The 21,439-nt window shown below is 44.2% G+C and overlaps 3 protein-coding genes, 4 long non-coding RNA genes and 1 pseudogene across 9 annotated transcripts; 3 read left to right on the top strand and 5 right to left on the bottom strand.

The window, feature by feature from the left end:
• Positions 1–897: 897 nt before the first annotated feature.
• Positions 898–2,811, top strand: LOC4349373 (uncharacterized). Its single transcript, XM_015758951.3, has 2 exons — positions 898–1,317; positions 2,230–2,811. Exons 1-2 carry the CDS (start codon positions 1,207–1,209, stop codon positions 2,680–2,682), a joined length of 564 nt encoding a protein of 187 aa, XP_015614437.1. The 5' UTR covers positions 898–1,206; the 3' UTR covers positions 2,683–2,811.
• Positions 1,130–8,523, bottom strand: LOC136353613 (uncharacterized). Its single transcript, XR_010736937.1, has 2 exons — positions 8,389–8,523; positions 1,130–1,369 (listed from the first exon to the last, which is right to left on the bottom strand). It is a non-coding gene; the product is annotated as an uncharacterized lncRNA (long non-coding RNA).
• Positions 8,524–8,643: 120 nt separating this feature from the next.
• LOC107279217 (uncharacterized) lies at positions 8,644–9,182 on the bottom strand. The gene is made up of 3 exons (XR_003238912.2): positions 9,039–9,182; positions 8,874–8,955; positions 8,644–8,770 (listed from the first exon to the last, which is right to left on the bottom strand). It is a non-coding gene; the product is annotated as an uncharacterized lncRNA (long non-coding RNA).
• A 193-nt stretch (positions 9,183–9,375) lies between these two features.
• On the top strand, positions 9,376–11,313 carry LOC4349374 (VAN3-binding protein). 2 transcript variants are annotated; one of them, XM_015758950.3, is made up of 6 exons: positions 9,376–9,737; positions 9,901–10,279; positions 10,365–10,508; positions 10,621–10,670; positions 10,760–10,817; positions 10,919–11,313. In XM_015758950.3, exons 1-6 carry the CDS (start codon positions 9,459–9,461, stop codon positions 11,146–11,148), a joined length of 1,140 nt encoding a protein of 379 aa, XP_015614436.1. In that variant the 5' UTR covers positions 9,376–9,458; the 3' UTR covers positions 11,149–11,313. The 2 variants fall into 2 exon arrangements, with proteins under 2 accessions (XP_015614436.1, XP_066160735.1); XM_066304638.1 differs by having other exon boundaries at positions 10,624–10,670.
• Positions 9,388–10,973, bottom strand: LOC136353612 (uncharacterized). The gene is made up of 3 exons (XR_010736936.1): positions 10,832–10,973; positions 9,688–9,790; positions 9,388–9,584 (listed from the first exon to the last, which is right to left on the bottom strand). It is a non-coding gene; the product is annotated as an uncharacterized lncRNA (long non-coding RNA).
• Positions 11,314–11,448: 135 nt separating the features above from the next.
• On the bottom strand, positions 11,449–12,636 carry LOC112936622 (uncharacterized). 2 transcript variants are annotated; one of them, XR_010736939.1, is made up of 3 exons: positions 12,490–12,636; positions 12,291–12,372; positions 11,449–11,865 (listed from the first exon to the last, which is right to left on the bottom strand). It is a non-coding gene; the product is annotated as an uncharacterized lncRNA (long non-coding RNA). The 2 variants fall into 2 exon arrangements; XR_010736938.1 differs by having other exon boundaries at positions 11,455–11,865; positions 12,291–12,381.
• A 954-nt stretch (positions 12,637–13,590) lies between these two features.
• LOC107279120 (glycerol-3-phosphate acyltransferase 1-like) lies at positions 13,591–15,079 on the top strand (annotated as a pseudogene).
• A 1,793-nt stretch (positions 15,080–16,872) lies between these two features.
• LOC4349375 (cell number regulator 6) lies at positions 16,873–20,434 on the bottom strand. The gene is made up of 4 exons (XM_015757885.3): positions 20,160–20,434; positions 19,913–20,027; positions 17,801–18,066; positions 16,873–17,385 (listed from the first exon to the last, which is right to left on the bottom strand). Exons 1-4 carry the CDS (start codon positions 20,289–20,291, stop codon positions 17,191–17,193), a joined length of 708 nt encoding a protein of 235 aa, XP_015613371.1. The 5' UTR covers positions 20,292–20,434; the 3' UTR covers positions 16,873–17,190.
• Between the last annotated feature and the right edge of the window lie 1,005 nt (positions 20,435–21,439).

A 21,439-nucleotide genomic window follows, 5' to 3' on the forward strand; every position in this document is an offset into this window, starting at 1 on the left:
CATTCACTCATTCATTGGCGGTCCACCTTTTGGTTGTGGTGGTGAGGGAGATCGATCAGATGTGGGAGGAACAGTTCGCTGAACTGTGCTGATCAGTGTTTGACAATTTGTTTGGCTTTAGTTTAGGATGAAATCATCATCAGCAGCAGCAGAATCAATGGCAGGTTGGTTGGCCATGGTGTTCTTGCTACTGTATGCTAGCAAGTACCATGGTTAGGACAAGTTTGGCAATGTTCAGTAGCATTCATGGTTAGGACAAGTTAGGAGTATGTACATTGTTTGAACTAATCAGTAATCATCACAGTGGTTGGGAGTGTATATTCTCCATCAAGGGCTAGCTGGACTAGTTTGGAAACAAAAGAATTCATTGAAGCACATGAGCAAGAAAAGGAAGGAATCGGTTTCTGATGATTGATGAACAGTAAAATCATACAGAAGCAGAGAGCACATAGACAATTCGTTAATAGAACGTTTGGAATTTCACTGAAAATTTACCAGGAAACAAATGATAGAGCAAAGAAAAGGAGTTGCAAACCTGCAATTCGACGAAATTTCATACCGAAAACCATCTATAACAAAACAATCCCTAAAATAGCAGCTAAAAAAAGAAAGAGTAGGTGCAATTTACCACCTGAATTACCTCAGCTTTGCTCGCGCGAGCTCTGTGGCCAGGCGGTGGCCGGTGCGCCGGTGCGCCGGTGCTCACCGGCGGCGGCGATGAGAGAGACAAGGTCGGAGTGGGCGGCGACGGCGAGAGGGAGGAGACGCCACGTGGGCGGAGACAGTGGAAATGGGCTTGTCAAGGCCGGCCCATTAAGCAGTTCACGTGGGCCGCACAGTTCGGCCCATTAGGTCCCAGTATTCATCGTCCCCGTGTGCGGCGGCGGCGGCGTTCTCGCCCGTGCCACCCTCCGCCGCCGCATCCAGCTCTCCCGGTCGCCGCCGGCCGTGGGCGTCCACCGCCTCCGGCCTCCGACCCTCCCACCGTCGCCGCCCTCTGCTCCTCTTATCCGTCGCGCACGCCCTGCTTCCCCGCCTCCGGCGGCTACCGCCTCCTAACCCCTCCTCCATCTTTAGAATCCGACCACCTCCCTGTCCCATCCCAGTGGCTCCGGCGGTGGTGCGTCGCCGCCGCCGAGGTCTCCCTCTCAACGCAAGGACCCCTTCCTCCCCTAGCCCAACCCCGAATCCAGTCAGGCTCCAGAGATGCTGAGGAACATCCTGTGCCAGTCGTGGAGGAGAGGGGCTTATGCTCTTCAAGAAGGCAACCATCCTGGGGCACTTCATGCTTGTTGGAGTAGATTTCACAGCGGGCAGGTAACTCAACTCATGCTCTGGTTCTCTGACTGCTATCTGTTGTTGCATTGCTCTGGCATGAACAAGAACACAAGACACTTTTGAGTGATGTGAAGATACAAATATTGATGTACTAACTTTGGTCTTTACGGGACAACAGAAATTTAGTCATTGTTGTATCTGTTATGATGATGATGAAAGGCTATCAAAATTCTTCTGGTTACTTCGTAGCACCGAAGATCACCTTTTAAATCCTGCGCCGTATGGATTTTGTGGGGAAACAATGTGAAAGACAATGGCATCAATAATCTCAGTGGTCTAGATTGTAATCAGTTTTGACAGATGAGATATCGATGCTATACATCTGTCGTAGCTCAAACGGTAGTATAAATGTGTTTGTGAAAAAATGGTAGTATAAACATTTCTGCTGTGAGATAACCACATGTGCAAGAACAAATCTGATTATCATGTTTGATGATGAACATTGAGTAACTGGAATTAGATTTATCCCACATTGCTTTAAATGCTCGCAAATACTAAAATTAGCCTTTTCTTAGTGGTAAATACATGGAAGTGACAAAGGTGCAAAATTACCATAACTCACAGATCTGAAATTTACACTGCTAAGCTTGCAGCCTTGCACTAACTGTGTTTGTGAAATTTGACTCTGCATTCCTCGGGGCTTAGAGCTTTCTAATCTTTTCGAGTTATTCCACAATCATTCACAGGTTCTGCGCATATAATCAAATTGAGAATACAGTGACACCACAATTCAGTTATTCAGATATGATGGCACCGCAAGACATAACATTTTGATATTTAGTTACCCTTAAGGTCTTAATGCACTAGCTGATAGCCATCGTTTGATTTGTGTTTCCTTGTTCATTTTCACTCACTGGTAGTCTATGAACTGTGCTTTCTCTTCTTCTCCAGATGTTAAGCTCTTCCAGGAGCTTCTTTGGTGTGGAGGACTTTATGGACGAAGACAACAGCAAACCATACACATACAAGAAGGAGAAGAGATCAAAGAACCCGCACAAGCACATCTCCTTCAAGCAGCGCACCATCGCCTACATGGAGCCCTTCACGCTCGACGTCTTCATCTCCAAGCGCTTCGTCTCGGCGTCCCTCACCCACCGCACGACGTGCAGGCAGGTCGCGGTGGCCGGGACCAACTCCAAGGACATCAAGGCGGCCCTCAAGTCGAGGTCGGACATTCCGGCCTGCCTTGCCGTGGGTCGCTTCCTGGCAGAGAGGGCCAAGGAGGCTGACGTCTACACCTGCACTTACACGCCGAGGGAGCGGGACAAGTTTGAGGGGAAGATAAGGGCGGTGGTTCAGTCCCTGATTGACAATGGGATCAATGTGAAAGTTTACCTGGATTGAGTTCCCTGCTGTATGTTTACAGTACTACATTTGTTTCTGAAAATGGTCATCACCATTATCATGCTGCATTGCTGCTGATTGTGAGACTTATGGTGCCCCTGATGTTAATGTTTTATCATTTTCCTGTGCTGTGGCAGTGTGGCTGATCATGGTTAGCGGTAGCTGGGAATGGGATAGTCTTGTTTGTGTGTCTGTGCTTTCAGTTTCAGAACAATTTTGTCCCTTTCCCGGCCCACTGGCCCATACCGTTGGTACATTGGATACAGGTATCACAATCCAGCCCAAATTGTGGAGACGCGTTCTGTGGCATCGGGTGGGCTTAGGAATGGATTTTCGTGGTCAACTCTACGGCTCAACAACATTGCAACAAAAGGTTTCATGGCTTCTCTCTCTTTCGCAAAGCGTTGCGATGCCTTCTTTGATAGAGCGTGTCAAGCGTACTTAAAAAAATCTTTCAAATATAGCTGTTAACTATCGAACTGTAAAAGTTACAGAAAATCTTATATTTACTCCCATCTTGCCACATCAACGTTCATAAAAGTTTTGTGTGAATAACTTTGTACGTATAACATTTTTTCTATTCAATACTTCCTCCGTCCTAACATAAATATATTTTCATCATATTATTTGTCTCAAAATAATTTCATCTTTTAAGCAATCATTATATTGTAGTTTTTGAAAATGATTGATAAATACATTAAAGTTTATTTAAATAGTAGATAATTACATTAAGACTTGTTAAAGTCTATAGCATTCGAGTGTTTCTCTTGTATTGTTATGTGTGGGAAATGTGAAGAATGCTCATCGAAAACAGATCCTCTGACATACTATCTCACATCAAATATCAGCAACCCACGTTACATAGCACAGTAAGGCCCCGTTTACTTCCCCTAGCAAAACTTTACACCATGTCATATCGAATATTTACAGAATATTTGGAAACACGTCTGGAGTATTAAATATAGGCTAAAAAATAACTAATTGCACATATTCCGACTAATTTGTACCGGCGTACCCGATGTGACACGTTAAAACTTTACACCCCTATAACTAAACGCAACCTAAATTCATCCATATCCATTTCTATCAGTTCTTAAAAAAACATTTCTATCGCGATATGTCAAGTCGTTCCATTTCTAGTAGGGGCAAAAGAAAAAGAAAAAAAAAAAGAAGTCAAGTTGTTCCTGGGTGGCTGCGAGAAGTGGCCTGGAATTCCTAGGTTTGGTGCAACGCTTCTGACCTGATTACCGTCCGGCCCTAGCTAAAAGTGGAACGACGTCTAATGATAACAACGAAACAGTCGCAAAATCTGCCCTGGTCAGGATCAGGCACACGCGAGGTCTCATCTCATCAGTCATCACCCCCTCCCTGCCCACGTTTACCCTCGTATCGTGCAAACTTTTTCGCTGCAGCATACTCGCCCCGTTCGTGAGTTTTTGTTTGCACTATTTGATCACTCGTTTTATTAAAAAAAATAAAGTTATTATTTATTTTTTTGACTCGCTTTATTATCTAAAATATTTTAAGCATAACTTTTTGTTTTTTATATTTACATAAATTTTCTAAATAAGATGAGTGGTCAAACAGTGCAAACAAAAAACTCAAAATCCCTTATATTTTTGGACGGATGAAGTATTATACTGTCATGTCGTATTTTCGCATGCAGTTGCAACTCTCTCTCTCTATAATTTTGCCTTTACTTATCCATGGATCGAGTGAGTGTGCTGCTCATCTGTGTCAACTGCAAATTAAAGGGCATCAAGAAAGGGCGCAACAAGTAGAATAAAATAGGTCCATCATGCATGGCATCATTGTGTTTTCACACCACCTCCATTGCACATTTGCATGTGCCTCGCACTCTCCATTAGACGCCATCATCATCAGTACTCTGCCTAGTTTCCTAGTACAGCATAAATCACCCGGTTAATTAACACAGATTCACACTGCCACTGTGCCACACATATGAACTATTAGTTCTCTCCACCCGGGGGTGATTTTTGTTAAGATTGGAGAAGTTTTAATCATTGAATAACAAGCATAATTATTGTTTTAGACGTAGTTTTTTTAGATAAGTACGTAGTTTCACAGCAGAGCATGTAGGATGATTTCTCTATATTTAATGAAATAACATAATCTCGTGCTGATTTATTTGTTTTTTTAAAAAAAAGATGATGTCCAGTGCATTTCAGTTTTGTGCAACAATGGCCGTCGAGTCGACAAGAAGTATCGCCAAAGGTCACCTCCCAAACAGTCACCGCAAAAACAACATAATTGTCGCATGATGAGCTTAAACGCCACGCGTGACAGCATCTCAACTGACGACCCGAGCAACACACAAAACAATAAAAGAGTATAAAAAAAACCATGAGAAATGACATGGAGAAGATGCTGGCTCTCTCCTGTGATATTTTCTCTTCTCTCGGTTGTAACCAACCACACATACAAAAATGGCTAAACAGGGAAAGTGTTTTCATCTTGGATATTCCTCGTTTCTTAAGTATCATCTATTAGTCATTTTTTCTTTAAAAAAAGATCAGATAAATTAATATAAAATACAACCCTTCACAAACATACAAAATAATAAATATAACTGCAAATATACGTTAACTAGTTTCAGCTTAATTTGCTATTTTATTATAGCTTATAGAAATCGAATTTAATACAACCTCTATATTTATATGTATGACGTTGGCTAATTAATTTTGAGCTAGCCAGTGTAATATAAAAAAAAACGAAGGGAGTATATCTTATATTGATTTATTTTCTTATTTTTAATTTTTTTTGATAATTATTTATGTGGCATGGAAGAAACTGAGGGAATGTCCCTCGAGACAGAAAAATCAATCTCCGGCTAAACATGCATGTATAGTCCCTAAGCTAATAGGTCTCTTAAGCATCCCTGTTTTACGAATGCAAAGTGAACGGACGAAACAGGATCCGTCGCTTCCACAGGAAGCAAAGCCGAAAGAGAAAGAAAGCTAAGCTAAGCTAAGCTAAGCTTAGCGCAGGCGAGAAAGAGACGCAATGCTTATCCCATTGAATGCCAAGCTTAGCTAGCTAACATCAGGTAGATGCAATTGCATGACATAAGAATAGTTAATTAGCTTTGTGATGACTTATATATATGCAGTGTAAGCATGCAAGAGTAGTAAACCTAGCTACGATCAGCAGCTAGCAATCATCTGCATACATGGTGCGCTCACTGCTCACATTGCTTTTTTACAGTGCAGTTTGCCAAACACGATCAAAAGCAGAGTATAAGTGTAGATGAGAATTAGCCACAATGCGTGTCACCTTTCTTACTAAACACTGTAGCTAATTGCTAGTGGCACTGTTGCAAAGCACCAGCAGGAGAGACTCGAATCACGCGTACAAAGAGGAGGATGGACCAGGCAGAAAGGGGGAGGGGAAAGGGATCGTATACGGGAAAGAAAGGACTACATTCGTCTTAAAATAATTCATTTTTATCCATCTCACTCCCACACATACCAGTAAAAAAACAAAAGGACTAAAATATATTCTATTTTATCAAATCTCAATAAAATTATCCCTACTTTATCTACTTTCAATACATTTAAACTACAATGTAATGTTTATTTAAAAATAAACTTATTTTAGATATAAAGAGGAGACAAATATGAACTTATTTTGGATGGAGGGAGTAAGAAACTAGGGAGAAAAAACAGGCAATGAGTTAAGGAAATGTAGTGATGTCGGAAGGATTCAAGTAAAATTAGGAATTCAACTATATTAACTGGGGATAATTTTGTATCACGTCCGTTTTAAAATACTGTCATTTTGTTGACTTTTAATATGACTGGACAGTTTGTCTTATTTTCTAAAAGATATTACTATATTTATTTTGTTATATTTTTTTATATTAAAAAATGTTTTAAGCATGATTTATATTTTTTAAAATATTTACACTGAAGTTTGAATAAGATGAATGGTCAAATGTCATGTTCAAAAATCAATTAATAGGGTTGTATATTTAAAAATGAATATAGTAATTGCGTGCACATACATATTTACTATTCTTTTATCAATAGTAGCAGTACCATTTTTCTTCTAGAGGAACTATTGTCCACCGTGTGTAGTCAAAATGTTTGGATTTGAAAGTTGCATTGCAAAACTATTTTTCTAAAAAGAAACAATACCACCATTTTCTTTCATCCTACGTACGTATGTTCCTTAGAGGTAGCCAGAAATATCACTTCTCTCTTTCTCTTATACTAGAAAACGTGGTATTTATCGGAAAGGTACATAGAAATATCACCTCTCTCTCTCTTTTTTACTATAGAAGACGTCATACTTCTCCGTACCTTGTCATGATCTCATCTCAAGAACCCTAAAATTTCGCTTTTGTTTTACTAAACTCGAACCTGAAGTGACCCCTCTTTTCCCCATGCTATACGCTGGATCGTTCTTTTTTTTCCAACAGTTATGCTCCTCTTTTGCTTGCGGCGCAGCGATTCCAATCCTTCCTCTTGATGCATTGCCATCTATCGTGAGAAACAAAAGGCGACGGCATCTTTGCTTGGAATGTTAAAGACACATGATGATCTCACTCGCTCGGTCGGCATAATTTCTCTGCCATGCATGTGAGCTGTTTTGTGACGGAGCCAAGAGGCAACCACATGATTATTGCCAATTATACGGCCGGTCGCACACGTAAAAGCGACGAGGAGGAGCGTGAGATTCCATGGATCATTGGCAGCCAATTCGTCACACTCAGCGACAATGGATGGACACAGGATATCATGTGTTCTTCAGCTCGGCAGAATGTGCCTGTGGATTTTGGATGCATGGGGCAAGCTAATTAAGCTATAGTGTGTTTTCGTCTTGCAGCTTGGGACAAACCTGGCACCTAACAGTCCACTGTGTTCTGCTGATGGGCGATCTACCAACAAATAATCATTAGTGATCTTGCTAACCTTAGCTTCTTTCTTTGGCGCTTCATCAATTTCTTATGGGATGCTTGACTCACCCACTAACCTTACTTTGAATAGCCCTTTTTTAAGAGATTTTTTTTTATAAAAAACAGAAGTATAAGTTTGAATAGCTCTGTATGATTTGATGACTTGATCACTCCCTAATTCTATTGGAGAATTGGAACCCCCCAGACAAATTGGCATAGCGAAGGTATCATACTGATGCAGCTGTAGTCGTAGTTACATCAGAACTGATGCAATGAGTATGGGAGGTAAGGCATGCGTACACGACACCGTGCACTAGAAAATGACAGCGGCTGCTGTAAGCGTGCTTTGGCTCTAATACTGTAGCCATGCATCATGACGCAACCAACACCCGTTTTTTCAGCTAAGCTACAGCGACGCGAAAGAACTAATCCCCTTTTTTCAGTTTCATGGACTTTTGGACATACACTTAATCATTCGTTTGATTAAAAGTTCTGTAAAAATAGTAAATTTATAAGCTATGCTTAAAGCATCTTTAATGATAAAGAAAACATAACAAATAAATAGTATTTGTGTAATTTGTTGAATAAGACGAACTGTGAAACTAATGGATAAAAGTCAATGAATATAGATATGAGCTTTCCTTCTTAATGAAATATGCATATGAGTACATTTAAACTGAAGCAGCTATGTTGTCTGAATCGAGCATGAACTAAACATGAGCACTGTTTCAAATTTCTTTTACTGCGTTAGAGGCGTAAATTACTGCATTGTAACTTAGAAAACTTACCGCTTGATGGCAGTCATTGTCATTTGTCAGCATCCTAAGCACTTGACACAAGGTGATTTTGTGAGGCTCGATCGGAAGAACCCTCCCCTTGGATCCAAACAAAAGCGATGGCGCCTTCTCATACCCTACAGGTCTACATAAAACAAAGACATGAAGAAGCATCAAGCCCCACACCTGAAAAAGAAATAAAAAAAGATGAGGCATAAAATAGAATACAAAATGGATGGGTACAGACAAGGGGACCAAGACCGAGAAGCAGCGTTCAACTCCTTGTCCAGTTGAATGTTGATCATAAGAAAAACAGATGTGTATCCTGGAGAATCGTGCATCAACGGACGACCACTGTCCAGCTCACAAGGGTCTCCTCTCAAATTGATTGATACTGAAATGCAACCATAACACAAATTTCCGAATCATCACCTCAAATTTAATTTCAGAGAGAACTGCGTGATAAATGTATATATATAATGTCCAAATTTCGGAACTGAACATGTTCGTGGACATGGAGGGCATCCATCAATGCACCCGCGAAAACAGGAGTTCCTCAATAGAAGTATTGCAACATTGCTGCAAGTGCAAACAATTCAGATGACGAGGTTGCTTGAATGCAGGAGGAATACATATACAATACAAACATACAGGTAGTGTACCTTCCCGTGAGGCTGGGACCCGTTCATCCAACAACCATCGACATGCATGCCAAACCCCCAAGGTCTCAGATAGCTCAACTGCCGGGAACAATTAGCTAGAGAACAGCAACACAAGCAGTATACTATGCTGCTAATTTGCTAGTACTAATATACCACCCCACAGGTAGTGGAAAAACTTGGAGACAGGGTAGAAAGGAAAGCCAGGGACCTGTCAGCCTTGTGTCCCCTTTGTTCTTTCTGCCTTCCTCAGCATGGCGGCTCCACACCCCTCTCCTTGTGCTTTGTGTGTGCCTCCCTCCTTCAGTATAAGTACAAATGTAGTACTCCAGTCACAGGCAACCAAAGAACCATCACTTGGTACCAGTAGTGCAACAACTTGTTCAGTCGAGAGGAATACCTTCTAGCCTTCTAGTAGCCAGGATGGCCATGGAGAGAGCTTGGAAGCCAAGGGAAATTGCTGACACTTTTGGCATTGAGATGGATGAAGAGGAGGCTGCGGCTGCGGCGATACCGCCTCCGCAGACGCCATTGGAGCCCATGGAGTACCTGTCGAGGTCATGGAGCGTGTCAGCGTCAGAGATATCCAAGATCCTTTTCAACGGGAGCAAGAAGAGCTTTGCCGCCAAGCGTCTGCCGGAGATGACCATACCGGAAAACTCTGTGGTCGCTGCGTCCATTGTTCCCAGCCATCTGCAACATGTAATCAATCAACAGCTCTCTCCATCCCTTGTTTTTCCTCCTGTTCTCCTCATCTGCAAGATAATCAGAGTCAGAAAAGAAGCAATGGAAGAACATAATTTAGATAAGTTTGAACAGCATGGTCTAATCATTTTGAATCTCGTTTATACAAACGTTTCTGCAGATAGACACAAGAAGGAATTCAATCAGCAGCCACCACCTGCCAATTGGGAGGTGGTTCCAACACAAGGAGGCAAGCCGGGTCAAGCAGAGCAGCAAAGAGAAGCTGCGAGCCGAGAAGGCCCATGTACACGCCATGGTGTCGGTGGCCCGGGTCGCAGCTGCCGTTGCTGCGGTTACCGCGGCCACCACGAGCTCAGATATCCAGACCTCCAAGATGGCCGCGGCCATGGTGTCGGCCACCGAGCTATTGGCTTCGCACTGCGTGGAGATCGCGCAGCACGCGGGGGCACGCCATGAGCAGGTGGCCTGTGCCATCCAGTCTGCAGTTGGTGTTAGAAGCTCTGGTGATCTGATGACACTCACAGCAGCAGCAGCTACTGGTATGGAATATTTGATATCTTGATGAAATCTATATATGATGTTTCATATATAAATTTAAGTTCACATGAACATTTGGTTTCACAGCTCTTCGAGGAGCCGCAACAATGAAGCAGAGAGTGCAGCGAGAGATGAGAAGCAATGCGAGTGTTCTTCCGTATGAGAAGGGTCACTCATGGAGTCCTGACATCTGGTGCAAGGAGGGGGAGTTACTGAAACGCACAAGAAAAGGTAAGAAAAAAGGGCACCATTTAGAACACCCATTTAGGAATAAAAAACCATCAACATGTGGACTTAAGCATGATCAAAATAATTAAGGTTCAGAATTTCATTCTTGATGCAGGAGATTTACACAAGACACGAGTATCTATATACATCAACAAGAGGTCACAGGTAGGAATATTTCATTGCACACTAGCAAATGCTGAAAACCTAGCAGACAGAACTGAGCAATTACTAACAACATGGCCAAATAATAACAGGTCATATTGAAGTTGAAGAGTAAACACATAGGAGGAGCACTATCAAAGAAGAACAAGAGTAAGTTTCAGTACCTGCAAAGTAGTATATCTTTCTGACTCTAACAGAGTGTCAGTCCATGAAATTTCAGAACTGAACATTCTGCCTGTAATTGGGTGCAGGTGTGGTTTTTGGTGTGTACAACGAGCTTCCCACATGGGTTGAGGCAGGGAAACATTTCACAGAGGAGAGATGCTGCTTTGGCCTGAGCACGGCACAAGGTCTGGTAGAGTTTGAGTGTGAGAACAGCACAAGTAAACAGAGGTGGGTCGATGATGTGAAGAATCTGCTTCGGCAGGTCGCTGCAGAAGAGCAAGTGGAAAATAAGTTGGGATCAGTGAAGCTCAGTTGATGTAGTTCATACATGTGTACACTATTTTCATGTTGGCAGGTGGTATACCATAGAAGGTGCCTTATTGATGCCAGGCGTATATATTGTTGTACTCTTAAATTGTCAGGTAGTTTTGTACTGTACACACAAAATGATAAGATACATAATAGATCATATGTTAGTCCACTCTAGTCTGTTGCTATGATACAGTCATACAGATACATTATACTCTAAGGACCAAACACAGTAACAGAAGACTCAAATAGGGTATTGGACCATTAATTAATGCTCTGTTAATTGTACCATACACCATTTTTTTTTGAAAAGAATCAGCACGAGATTGTGCTATTTCATTGGATATAGAGGTAAAAAAAATACAGTCCCTAGAGGCAAGAAAAGAAAATTGTACATGAAAACAGAGACTATGACTAAGATGGGAGGAATTCTCCGAGACGCCTTGCGCCTGCTATGATCCAGGTTCTTGCCTCTTCCTTTATCTTCGCTATAAGATTGGGGGCCGCTGTTTCCTTATGCTCAAAGATCCGCTGGTTCCTTTCCTTCCAGATTTCCCACATGATGAGTAGGATTAAGGATCTCAATCCTTTCTTGGGCACTTCATTTATGTTAGTCAGCATTTCCCACCATTCTTGGACACTTTGGTATGGCTCCCAATGAGTTGGGTCCAATTACTGATAGGCCACCCAGCTAGCCGTTAGGCGCCAGATCCTCTTGGTGTATCTACAAGAAGCGATTAGGTGAAATGCCGTCTCATTCGTCGCACGACATAGGGGGCACGTTCCACTATTTGGCCATCCTCTTGCAGCTAGTCGGTCGGAGGTCCAAACTCTATTTTGTATCACAAGCCACGCATAAAATTTGCATTTCGCAGGGGCCCAAGATTTCCAAATTAAGGAATTGTAGTTGGTACCGACGTTCCCAAGCAATCCTCCAACATTCTAACTAAAACAAAAAGGCATTCCAACAGCTTGCCTAAATGAAGAGGGTTTACCCTATAGCTTATAACTTATCCAATGTAAATTACTCATCAATATCTAAAACTGCACAAGGAGCATAAAAATTTCAGTTCATCACAATTACTTCACTTTGCATAGAACCCCTCGGTGGAATTTAAATTGCTAGCAGCAAACAAAGAGGGAGCGGACCTGGCCGAGAGGAGCAGGATTAGAAAAGGTCTCCCTCAAGCCTTTTCCTCTGTCTCGGCGTTGGGGTTGTACAGCGCCCTGCCTGCGTGTTCTGCAATTGAGCCTTTGAGGCAAAACATCGAGCACCTACCGTGCCAACGCGCCGTGCCCGATCACCCAACCCCCACCCACCGTGGAATCAACAAAGATGCTTCCTCACCTGCGAGACGAGAATCCCCACCGGACGAAAGGCGGCGGCGCTCTGGTTCCCTCCCCGATCTGGCGATCTCCGATCTCCGCTGCGCCCAGTTTGTCGGAGTCGGAAACCGGCGGAGCAGAGGAGATAATATAGGAATAAAATCACTTTGACTCCCTTAACTGACCACCGAATCTAAATCGTAGTATCCCTCAACCGTAATACCAGAAATCTCGACCCCCCGAACTTGCAAAACCGGTGAAATTTGACTCCCTCGGCAGTTTTAGGGTGGTTTCACTGACGTGGCGTCTATGTGACGATATTGACCGAGTCTTCGGTCCACGTGGCGTTGACGTGGCACTTACGTGACAATAGAATTAAAAAATATACGTGGGACCCATTAGTCATTCACACAAAAAGAAATGTGGGCTCACTGACATGTGGGGGCAGTCCTTCCTACTTCCTCCTCCCTCTCTCTCCCTTCTCTCTCTTTCTCTCAATCTCTCCCCAACTTCCCATTCGACCGGCGAGCGAGAGGGCAGCAAGAGCGAGCGGCCGGCCCGGCTCGGCCTCGGTGGGGAGGCGGTAGGAGGAAGAAGGAAGGGCTAACATGTGGGCCCTACATGTTAGTGGGCCCCACATTTTTTTTGTGTGTGAATAACTAATGGGTCCCACGCATATTTTTTAATTTTACTGTCAGGTCAGTGCCACGTCAACGCCACGTGGACCGAAGACTCGGTCAATATCACTATGCAGGCGCCACGTCAGCGAAACTGCCGAGGGAGTTAAATTGCACTGGTTTTATAAACTCGGTTGGTCGAGATTTCTGGTATTGCGGTTGAGGGATACGATTTAGATTCGGTAGTCAGTTGAGGAAGTCAAAGTGATCTTATTCCGATAATATATGGGGCTCACCTCAACCGGGCCGTTACGGCCCAATAAGCCCAACTTTGCGTCCGTAAACGGATCAACTAGTTCCGGCCCAACAAGCCCAACTCCGACTCCGTTTTCCCTTCATGCTCGCGCGCTCTGCTACTCGTCTCGGATTCGGCGTGGCCGCGAGACATGGTTACAATTAAACGTGACCTCGAATTCGCTAAATCGGGTGTCGCGACGACGACGTCCATGGCGACGATGAGGAATCGGTTCGCCACTCGAATGCTCAACCTCCACCGACTCGTCAAGTCCAATCTCGTCGCCGGCCTCCTCCGCCGCCGCGGCCACCGCCCGCTTGACGCGCCGCCGCCGCGGATACGCGTGCTCATCGATGGCAACGAGGCTACGGTGGTCGACGTCGACCGGCTGCTGCTCAAGCCGTCCTCGCCGTCCTCCGCCACCGCGCTGTTCCCGCCATTCTTCCTCCTCGCCGTCGAGGCCGGCGGGTTCGTCAGGGGCCTCGTGCTGCTCGCGCTCTACCCGGCGCTGCGCCTCCTGACGGCGGAGGGGGCCCGGTTGAAGGCCATGGCCATGGTCTGCTTCCTTGGGCTGCGCCGCGGCGAGGCGGCCAGGGCCGGCAGGGCTGTGCTCCCCAGGTATTTCTTCCGGGAGGCGGCGGACGTCGAGGCGCTGATGGAGGCGGCGGCTTCTGCGCGCAAGGAGGTGATCACGGTGGTGGCGGCGGCGAGCAGGTTGTTCCCGACGGTGATGGTGGAGACGTTCTTGAAGGAGTACGTGGGGTTCGACGCGGTGGTCGGGAGGGAGGTCAGCTTCGCCGGCGTCATGGACGACGACGACGGCGACGACAATGGAGAGGTTTAGGGATGTGGTGAACAAGACACCGAGGAATGGAGCAGGGCCGCGGCCATTGATCTTCCACGATGGCCGGCTCGCGTTCACGCCGACGCCCGCGGCGGCGCTCGCCATGTACGTGTACCTCCCGTTGGCCGTCGCCCTCTCCGTCCTCCGCATCGCCATCTTCACCCTGCTCCCACGGGGCGTGTCGGGCGCCGCAGCCGCGCTCGCCGGCGTGAGGCTGCGCGTCGCCGGCGCGCCTAGGCCTCCAGCGGCGGGCGACGCCGCCGGCGGCCGGCTCTACGCCTGCAACCACCGCACGCTGCTCGACGCGGTCGCCGTGTCGGGCGCGCTCGGGAGGCCCGTGTCCTCCGTGACCTACAGCCTGGGCCGCCTGTCGGAGCTGCTCTCGCCGATCCCGCTGCTGCCGCTGGCGCGCGAGCGCGAGGAGGACCGGCGCCGCATGGCGTCGCTGCTGTCGCGCGGCGACGTCGTGGTGTGCCCCGAGGGGACGACGTGCCGGGAGCCGTACCTGCTCCGGTTCAGCCCGCTGTTCGCCGAGCTCGCCGACGAGGTGAACCCCGTGGCCGTGCGCGCCGCCGCGGGGATGTTCTACGGCACGTCGACGTCGCCGTCCGCCAAGTGCTTCGACTCGGTGTTCTTCCTGATGAACCCGTCGCCGGAGTACGGCGTGCACTTCTTGGAGCCGGTGGCCACGGCCGGCGCCGGCGCCGGCAGCAGCATCGAGGTGGCGAACCGGGTGCAGAGGGTGATCGCCGGCGCGCTCGGGTACGAGGCGACGACACTGACGAGGAAGGCCAAGTACTTGCTGCTTGCCGGCAACGAAGGTGGCGTGGCAACCAACAGAAGCAACAACAAGTGAACAACTAATCATGGGAATATATATCTGTTCTAGTGTTCAAGAACATTGTGTGGGAGTAATTCCTTTTGATTTGTTGTTTGGGGGGCACGATAATTTGTAGTGCAATTCAAGCACTGTATACTGTATTTGAAACAGTGGCTACATTATGTGTGTAATTTTAGTCATGCAATTTCTTCAGTTCTTCACCGTCTACTATCGACAGATTCCTAGGTACTCATTCCGTTTCACAATGTAAGTCATTCTAGCATTTTCCACATTCATATTGATGCTAATCAATTATTGATGCTAATCATTGATTAGCATCAATATGAATGTGGGAAATGCTAGAATGACTTACATTGTGAAACGGAGGAAGTGGTGTTCTTTCCCTTTCTTTCCCATCTTCACATTCTGCGTGCATGTTTTTTCAAAAAAATTTCAAATTGCTAAATGGTGTGTTTTTTGAAAAAAGTTTTCTACAGAAAAGTTGTTTTTTTAAAAAAAATCATATTAATCTATTTTTAAAATTTTTTAGACTGATACTTAATTAAACACGCGCTAATCCTCTCAAACTCAGCCTTATTAGGAGTAAAATCATCTTTTTGCACGATATTATTTTTTGAGTAAATTGCATTGTCGGTACACGAACTTATCAGGTGGGTGCAATCTAGTGCACAAACTTATAAAATACTCGTTTTGATGCACGAACTTATGTGGTGCGTGCGGCGGAAGTCAAAAAGGACATTACATGACTAATGTTATTGATTTAGGGGCTGATTAGGATACTATGTTAACATATATATATATATATATATATATATATATATATATATATATATATATATATATATATATATATATATATATATATATATATATGTATATGTATATATATATATATGTATATATATGTATATGTATATATATGTATATGTATATACATATATCTATGTATATATATATGTATGTGTATATACATATATGTACATATACATATATATATATACATATACATATATATATATACATATATATATATATATATATGTATATATATATATATATATATATATATATATATATATATATGTATATATATATATATATATATATATATATATATATATATATATATGTATATATATATATATATATATGTATATGTATATATATATGTATATGTACATATATGTATATACACATACATATATATATACATAGATATGAGGAGGTTGCCATTAGACATACACCTATTCAATAAAATATAGAATAGGATTTAGTGAATGTAGAAAAAGATTAAAAAAAATCAAGCACTAATATAAGGGTTAAAAATATATGAAATTCATCATTTCAATGATGAAGGATAAAGTAGAAATTAAATTTATAAATATTGCATGACTTATACATAATCACTGCACGTATGCACGTTACATCCTAATCAACATCAACTTTATAAAATTAACATTGCCAAGTTATTTTGGTCCTCGTTCGCACGAACTAGGCACGTTCAAGCACTGAAACGAGCATTTTACAAGTTTATGTACTAAATTGCACCCACCTAACAAGTTTGTATACCACCAATATAATTTACTCTTATTTTTTTAATTTTGCAAGAACCACTCCATAAGTCACTTGAAGGGTCTTTGCAACAAAATTAAGTTGGTAGGTGGGCATTTGCGATAAAATAACTTAAGGATGGAATATCAAACTTTAAGTGTTTCATGGGATGGTTTTTACAATTTTTCCAAGGATAAAAGGACTCATAATGGGATACAATAGTTAGTCTCTCTATAAAAATTGTAGTGGCAAAATACTTAGGCAACTCTCCTGCAGTGGCAAAACCTTTTATTCGCACACCGCACACGCATCATTAATCATTCCCAATATGAAAAGAGCATTCTTTTAGTAAACGATGGGTCTAATAATGTTCCAAGTGTTCAACCAGTTATGGAACTACTTATGCCGATACCTTGAGAGACGTTCTCTTAACACCTACTCCGGTAAAAGGCACACGGGTTACAAAGGTCAGTTTCATTTCTTATGTTATTCATATATTCCTATGCTTGTCTTGTATCTTTACTGTTTTATTATGATGGTATGTCCTGCACAGCTTCATGCTCACTGACAACCGTTCATGCTGCTCCATTCTCTGGTGTAATGCTGGGATGATTCCCGACCACGCTCATTTCTTGCATCGGTGGGGGGTTGACGATGGTGTTCCGATTAGCGTTGTTATCTGCAAGACGGCCCTTCCTTTCTCGATGCTCCTGACAGTTCGCGCACCAGTGCAGGCAGCAATGGACCAGGCAAGGATCACACGGTGAATCCTGGTGGAAAAGGAAACAATATGACATATGACGTGAAAAATCAGCTTATTAATTAGTAAAATGACTATCTCAAAAGATAAATATAACTGCTAGAGCTATTTTCTAGAAAACGCTGGATATGAAAGGAGAGGCTTTCATATCGATATGTTAATAGAAGAGGATGATAACTGAGCCATCGCGCAGTGGGTCGGGTCTGCAGTGGTGCGCCCGAAGGCCTGCGTTCGAATCCCAGCGAACGCATTCATCCTCTTCTTAATACATATCAATATGAAAGCCCCTCCTTTCATATCCAGATTTTCTTTTCTATTTTCTAGAAAACAAAAGTTGCTGATTGATGTTATCCTGAACATAATATTAACCGTAATATTGAATGGTATGACGTAACCATGGAAAGTCATGGAGGGTTAAAAAAAACCTTGAGATGATATTTTCTCTGGAGTTGTTGACGAAAAATTCCAGTATAGGTAGCAAATAACCACCAACTAAACACCAGTCCTTCACCAATCAAGATTGATGTGCTTGGATCAATACCAGGAAATATCACTGTTAGGATTGCTAATGCAATGCCACCTTCAACACAAACAGCATGGCAAGTGCAAGGTGTAGTCCATGGGATATCTTCTCTTAGGGCCTCAACATTATGTCCAAACAGCACACAAGGGAAGAATGATCCAGTCCAGCCTAAAAACAGAGAAGGTAAGCAGTTCAGGCAGAAAAAAGGAATAAGTATATTCCCAGTGAAAAAAAAAAGTATATTGGGATATAAGATCAATCCTGAAATGATAAAGAGAAGAATCGACTCTTCTCCAACAAATAAACTATTAACCTCCAAAAAAGTGATCATACAAAATGAAGACAATGGAGTGATGACATATTTTGGTATAAACAGAATATATACCTATTAGAATTAATTAAATGGCTGTTATTGGGTATGGACTGCACAAAACAAATAAATTTGGCGGTGATCCCTCTCATGATTCATCGTGCCAATATGAGCAATAAAAAAGGGAGTACATTGAAAGATATATGACTGACAAAATCAAGAGCACACAACACTACCCCGTGAAAGTCGTGCAAGAAAATAACTGGGCGGTTCATAAGACGGATCAGAAGAGATGATGGAGTTATCCTGGTAACGTGGTTAGTTTGGAAGGAACATAATGCTCAGGTGTTCGATGGAAAAACCATATCGGCGGTGCATCTCTGTGCCACCATCACTGACGATTGGGAAACATGGAAGGCCGCTGGACTGCTGCGCGTGATCGATGGCGGTTAGATTGCCGAGAATTCCCTTTGTGGCTCTAGTGTGTTTATAGGCTCCCGCTGCGGCGGTTGATTGTATCCTAAGCCAATCTCGGCTCATGATGTTTTGTAAAGATTTCTCTCCTTCTTAATATACATCCGGCCCGGCGAAAAGAAAATAACTGGGCCAAAGACCACGGGTTACAATTATATATGAATCATACTTTTGGCCTTGTACATTTTTGTCATCTGTCTGCTCAATGATTTATTTCAAATGTATTGTTATGCAGGGAAAGTGTAGATATTTCAGATGCATATTTAAGAAAAAATCTTCCATATTGAGAACATGAAAGTAACATCAATCACAAACCTACATTACATCAACATCAATCACAAACCTACATTACATCAAACATGGCGTAAAAAAATGATGGTATTCAAATCGTACCGCAAACTTTGATTGGTAATCTCTGAACTCGCATCCTTTCAATGGTACAGCCTACAGGCAAGTTTTGCATTTTTCTTTCATGGCAAACTTGTGGTCAATTTCTTTCCACACCAACTATGCAAAATGCACTGATTTTGCACGGATCATAGAAACCAACAAACTAGAGGAATGTAAGGTATTAGAGGTTCTCAACCACCTACTTGTTAAAACAACAGGGAAGGGGCGAATTAGGCAAGCCGCCAACAGAAGTGCCCAATGCAGACCAACTGATCATGAACACCCATGCAAAGTTCACATAAGAATTGAGGTTCATTCTGGAACATATTTGCCATCACTTCAGATGACAATCAACTAGAGAGAAGTAGTGATCCCTGATTAAGTGATTATGCATGGCCATCAATTAGCATAACCAAGTTGAATGCCCACCCGACTCTTGAGGTCTCAGCATAGTCTTCTGAGAAATTAGCGGTTCATTTGGGGGTTTTGGACCTAACCTCTGATAAATCTGAAGCAACTAACCTATGAAAAATAGGCTTCATAAGCAATCCCATTCCAGTTTCCAGGAGTTGATTAAATCTGAAAGTCACCAACCCTCCTATAAAAGTATGAACGATATGAACTCTGAATCCAGATATCATAAATTGCAATCAAATCTTATACCTACACCGATATTCACATAGCAAATGGTGACACACGAATTGTCTCTCAACGATTCCTTAAAAATTAAAACCCGCATGACCGCACGAATCATGATCAGGGAATGGGATAAGTAAACTACCAGGATTATAGAATCACAGGAAATGGAAAGTGCGAGGGAGAAATGGCAGCGAGACGTACAGCTCTCGGTGTCCTCGGCGCATCCGCAGATGCCGGTGGTCCACGGCTCGTCCGCCGGCGCCTCGTAGCTCTCCGGCAGCTGCTGCCCGCACTCGCAGCACCTCCTCTGCTCCAGCTACACGCACGCACGCAAACCACACAGCCCCCCACCTCGAACAAGTCAGATCGGACCAACAACAACACGAGGGCACCACGGAAAGGAAGGGAGTGCGACGCGAGATCGCGCGCGAGGGAAATGGCGCGAGACCTGCGGGAAGTGGGCCGGCAGGTTGAGCTCGCCGGGGCGGATGTCCTCGTCGGCGGGCGCGTCCTGGTCCCTCGTCAGCTGCACGTACCTCGACGGGTGGCCGAGGCCGGCCTCCTCCGCCGCCGCCGCCATCGCCTCCCGGAGAGCAGAGCGCTCGCGGAATCGCGATCTCGCCTCTCCTCCTCGCCGAGGATTTTGTTTGGGCGGCGGCGAGGTGGCGCGACGCCGACGAGCGCGACGACTGCGCGGGGTGTGGGTGCGATGCGACCGAATGCGAGTTCGACCGACCGACTCGTCTCCTGCTTCCTGGGCCTGATCCAAACAGGCTAGGAATAAGTTCACTTTGTGACCCTCAAAAGTGATCGAAATCTAATATGTGACCCTAAACTACAAAACCGGATATCTCGACCCCCAACTCTTAAAACCGGTGCAATTTGACTCCCTCGGCGGTTTTGAAGGGCTGTTTCGCTAACGTGACGCCTACGTGGCAGTATTGACTCGGTCTTCTGTCCACGTGGCGTTGACGTGGCACTTAGGTGTCATTAGAATTAAAAAATATGTGCGGGACCCATTTGTCATTCAAAGCAAATTTGTGGACCCACTGACATGTGGGGCCCATATATTATCCTCTCTCCTCTTCATCCTCCTCCCCCTCTCTCTCTTCTCTCCCTTTCGCACGTCTGCAGGGACGGGAGCTGGAGCGCCGGCGGCGGGGAGCGCTGGAGGCCCGCAAGGCTCCTGCCCCTCGCGTCCCCCTCCTCCGCGGTCGCGCCATCATCCATGCGAATTTGTTGCTCTGCTTGCCTATCTGCAGCTTTGCTCCGTCGGTCAACCCTTTGCTTGTTGGCTTGTCGCTTGATGTTAGTACATACTCCCTCTATTTCGAAATATTTGACGCCGTTGACTTTTTTTAACATGTTTGACCGTTCGTCTTATTAAAAAATTTAAGTAATTATTACATCTTTTCCTAACATTTGATTCATTGTTAAATATATTTTTATGTAGGCATATAATTTTACATATTTCACAAAAGTTTTTGAATAAGACGAACGGTCAAACATGTGTTAAAAAATCAACGGTGTCAAACATTTCGAAACGGAGGGAGTACATGCACTGCCTGTTGCTACCGCTTGCTAACCGCAACCCTCATCTGTCGACCCTTGCCGATTGCCTCGGCAACCAGCAGGAGAATGCTCGACACAGATGCCTCCCAACTCCCATGTGGTCGCGTCGTTGTCGGCCGGCTCGGCACGCTGACCGCGTCCATCAGCGGTACCACC

This window comes from Oryza sativa, chromosome 10, assembly GCF_034140825.1.
Source record: "Oryza sativa Japonica Group chromosome 10, ASM3414082v1".
Lineage (NCBI taxonomy): Eukaryota > Viridiplantae > Streptophyta > Magnoliopsida > Poales > Poaceae > Oryza > Oryza sativa.

Bases quoted from the DNA above. Each gene is read 5' to 3' on its own strand.
- LOC4349373 (XM_015758951.3), top strand. From the start codon at position 1,207: ATGCTGAGGAACATCCTGTGCCAGTCGTGGAGGAGAGGGGCTTATGCT. The intron at 1,318-2,229 runs GTAACTCAACTC...CTTCTTCTCCAG, and splicing joins GTAGATTTCACAGCGGGCAG to ATGTTAAGCTCTTCCAGGAG.
- LOC4349374 (XM_015758950.3), top strand. From the start codon at position 9,459: ATGGCCATGGAGAGAGCTTGGAAGCCAAGGGAAATTGCTGACACTTTT. The intron at 9,738-9,900 runs GTAATCAATCAA...ACGTTTCTGCAG, and splicing joins TTCCCAGCCATCTGCAACAT to ATAGACACAAGAAGGAATTC. The intron at 10,280-10,364 runs GTATGGAATATT...TTGGTTTCACAG, and splicing joins CACAGCAGCAGCAGCTACTG to CTCTTCGAGGAGCCGCAACA.
- LOC4349375 (XM_015757885.3), bottom strand. From the start codon at position 20,291: ATGGCGGCGGCGGCGGAGGAGGCCGGCCTCGGCCACCCGTCGAGGTAC. The intron at 18,067-19,912 runs GTACGTCTCGCT...CTCTGTTTTTAG, and splicing joins CGCCGAGGACACCGAGAGCT to GCTGGACTGGATCATTCTTC. The intron at 17,386-17,800 runs GTTTTTTTTAAC...CTTTTCCACCAG, and splicing joins AGAGAAAATATCATCTCAAG to GATTCACCGTGTGATCCTTG.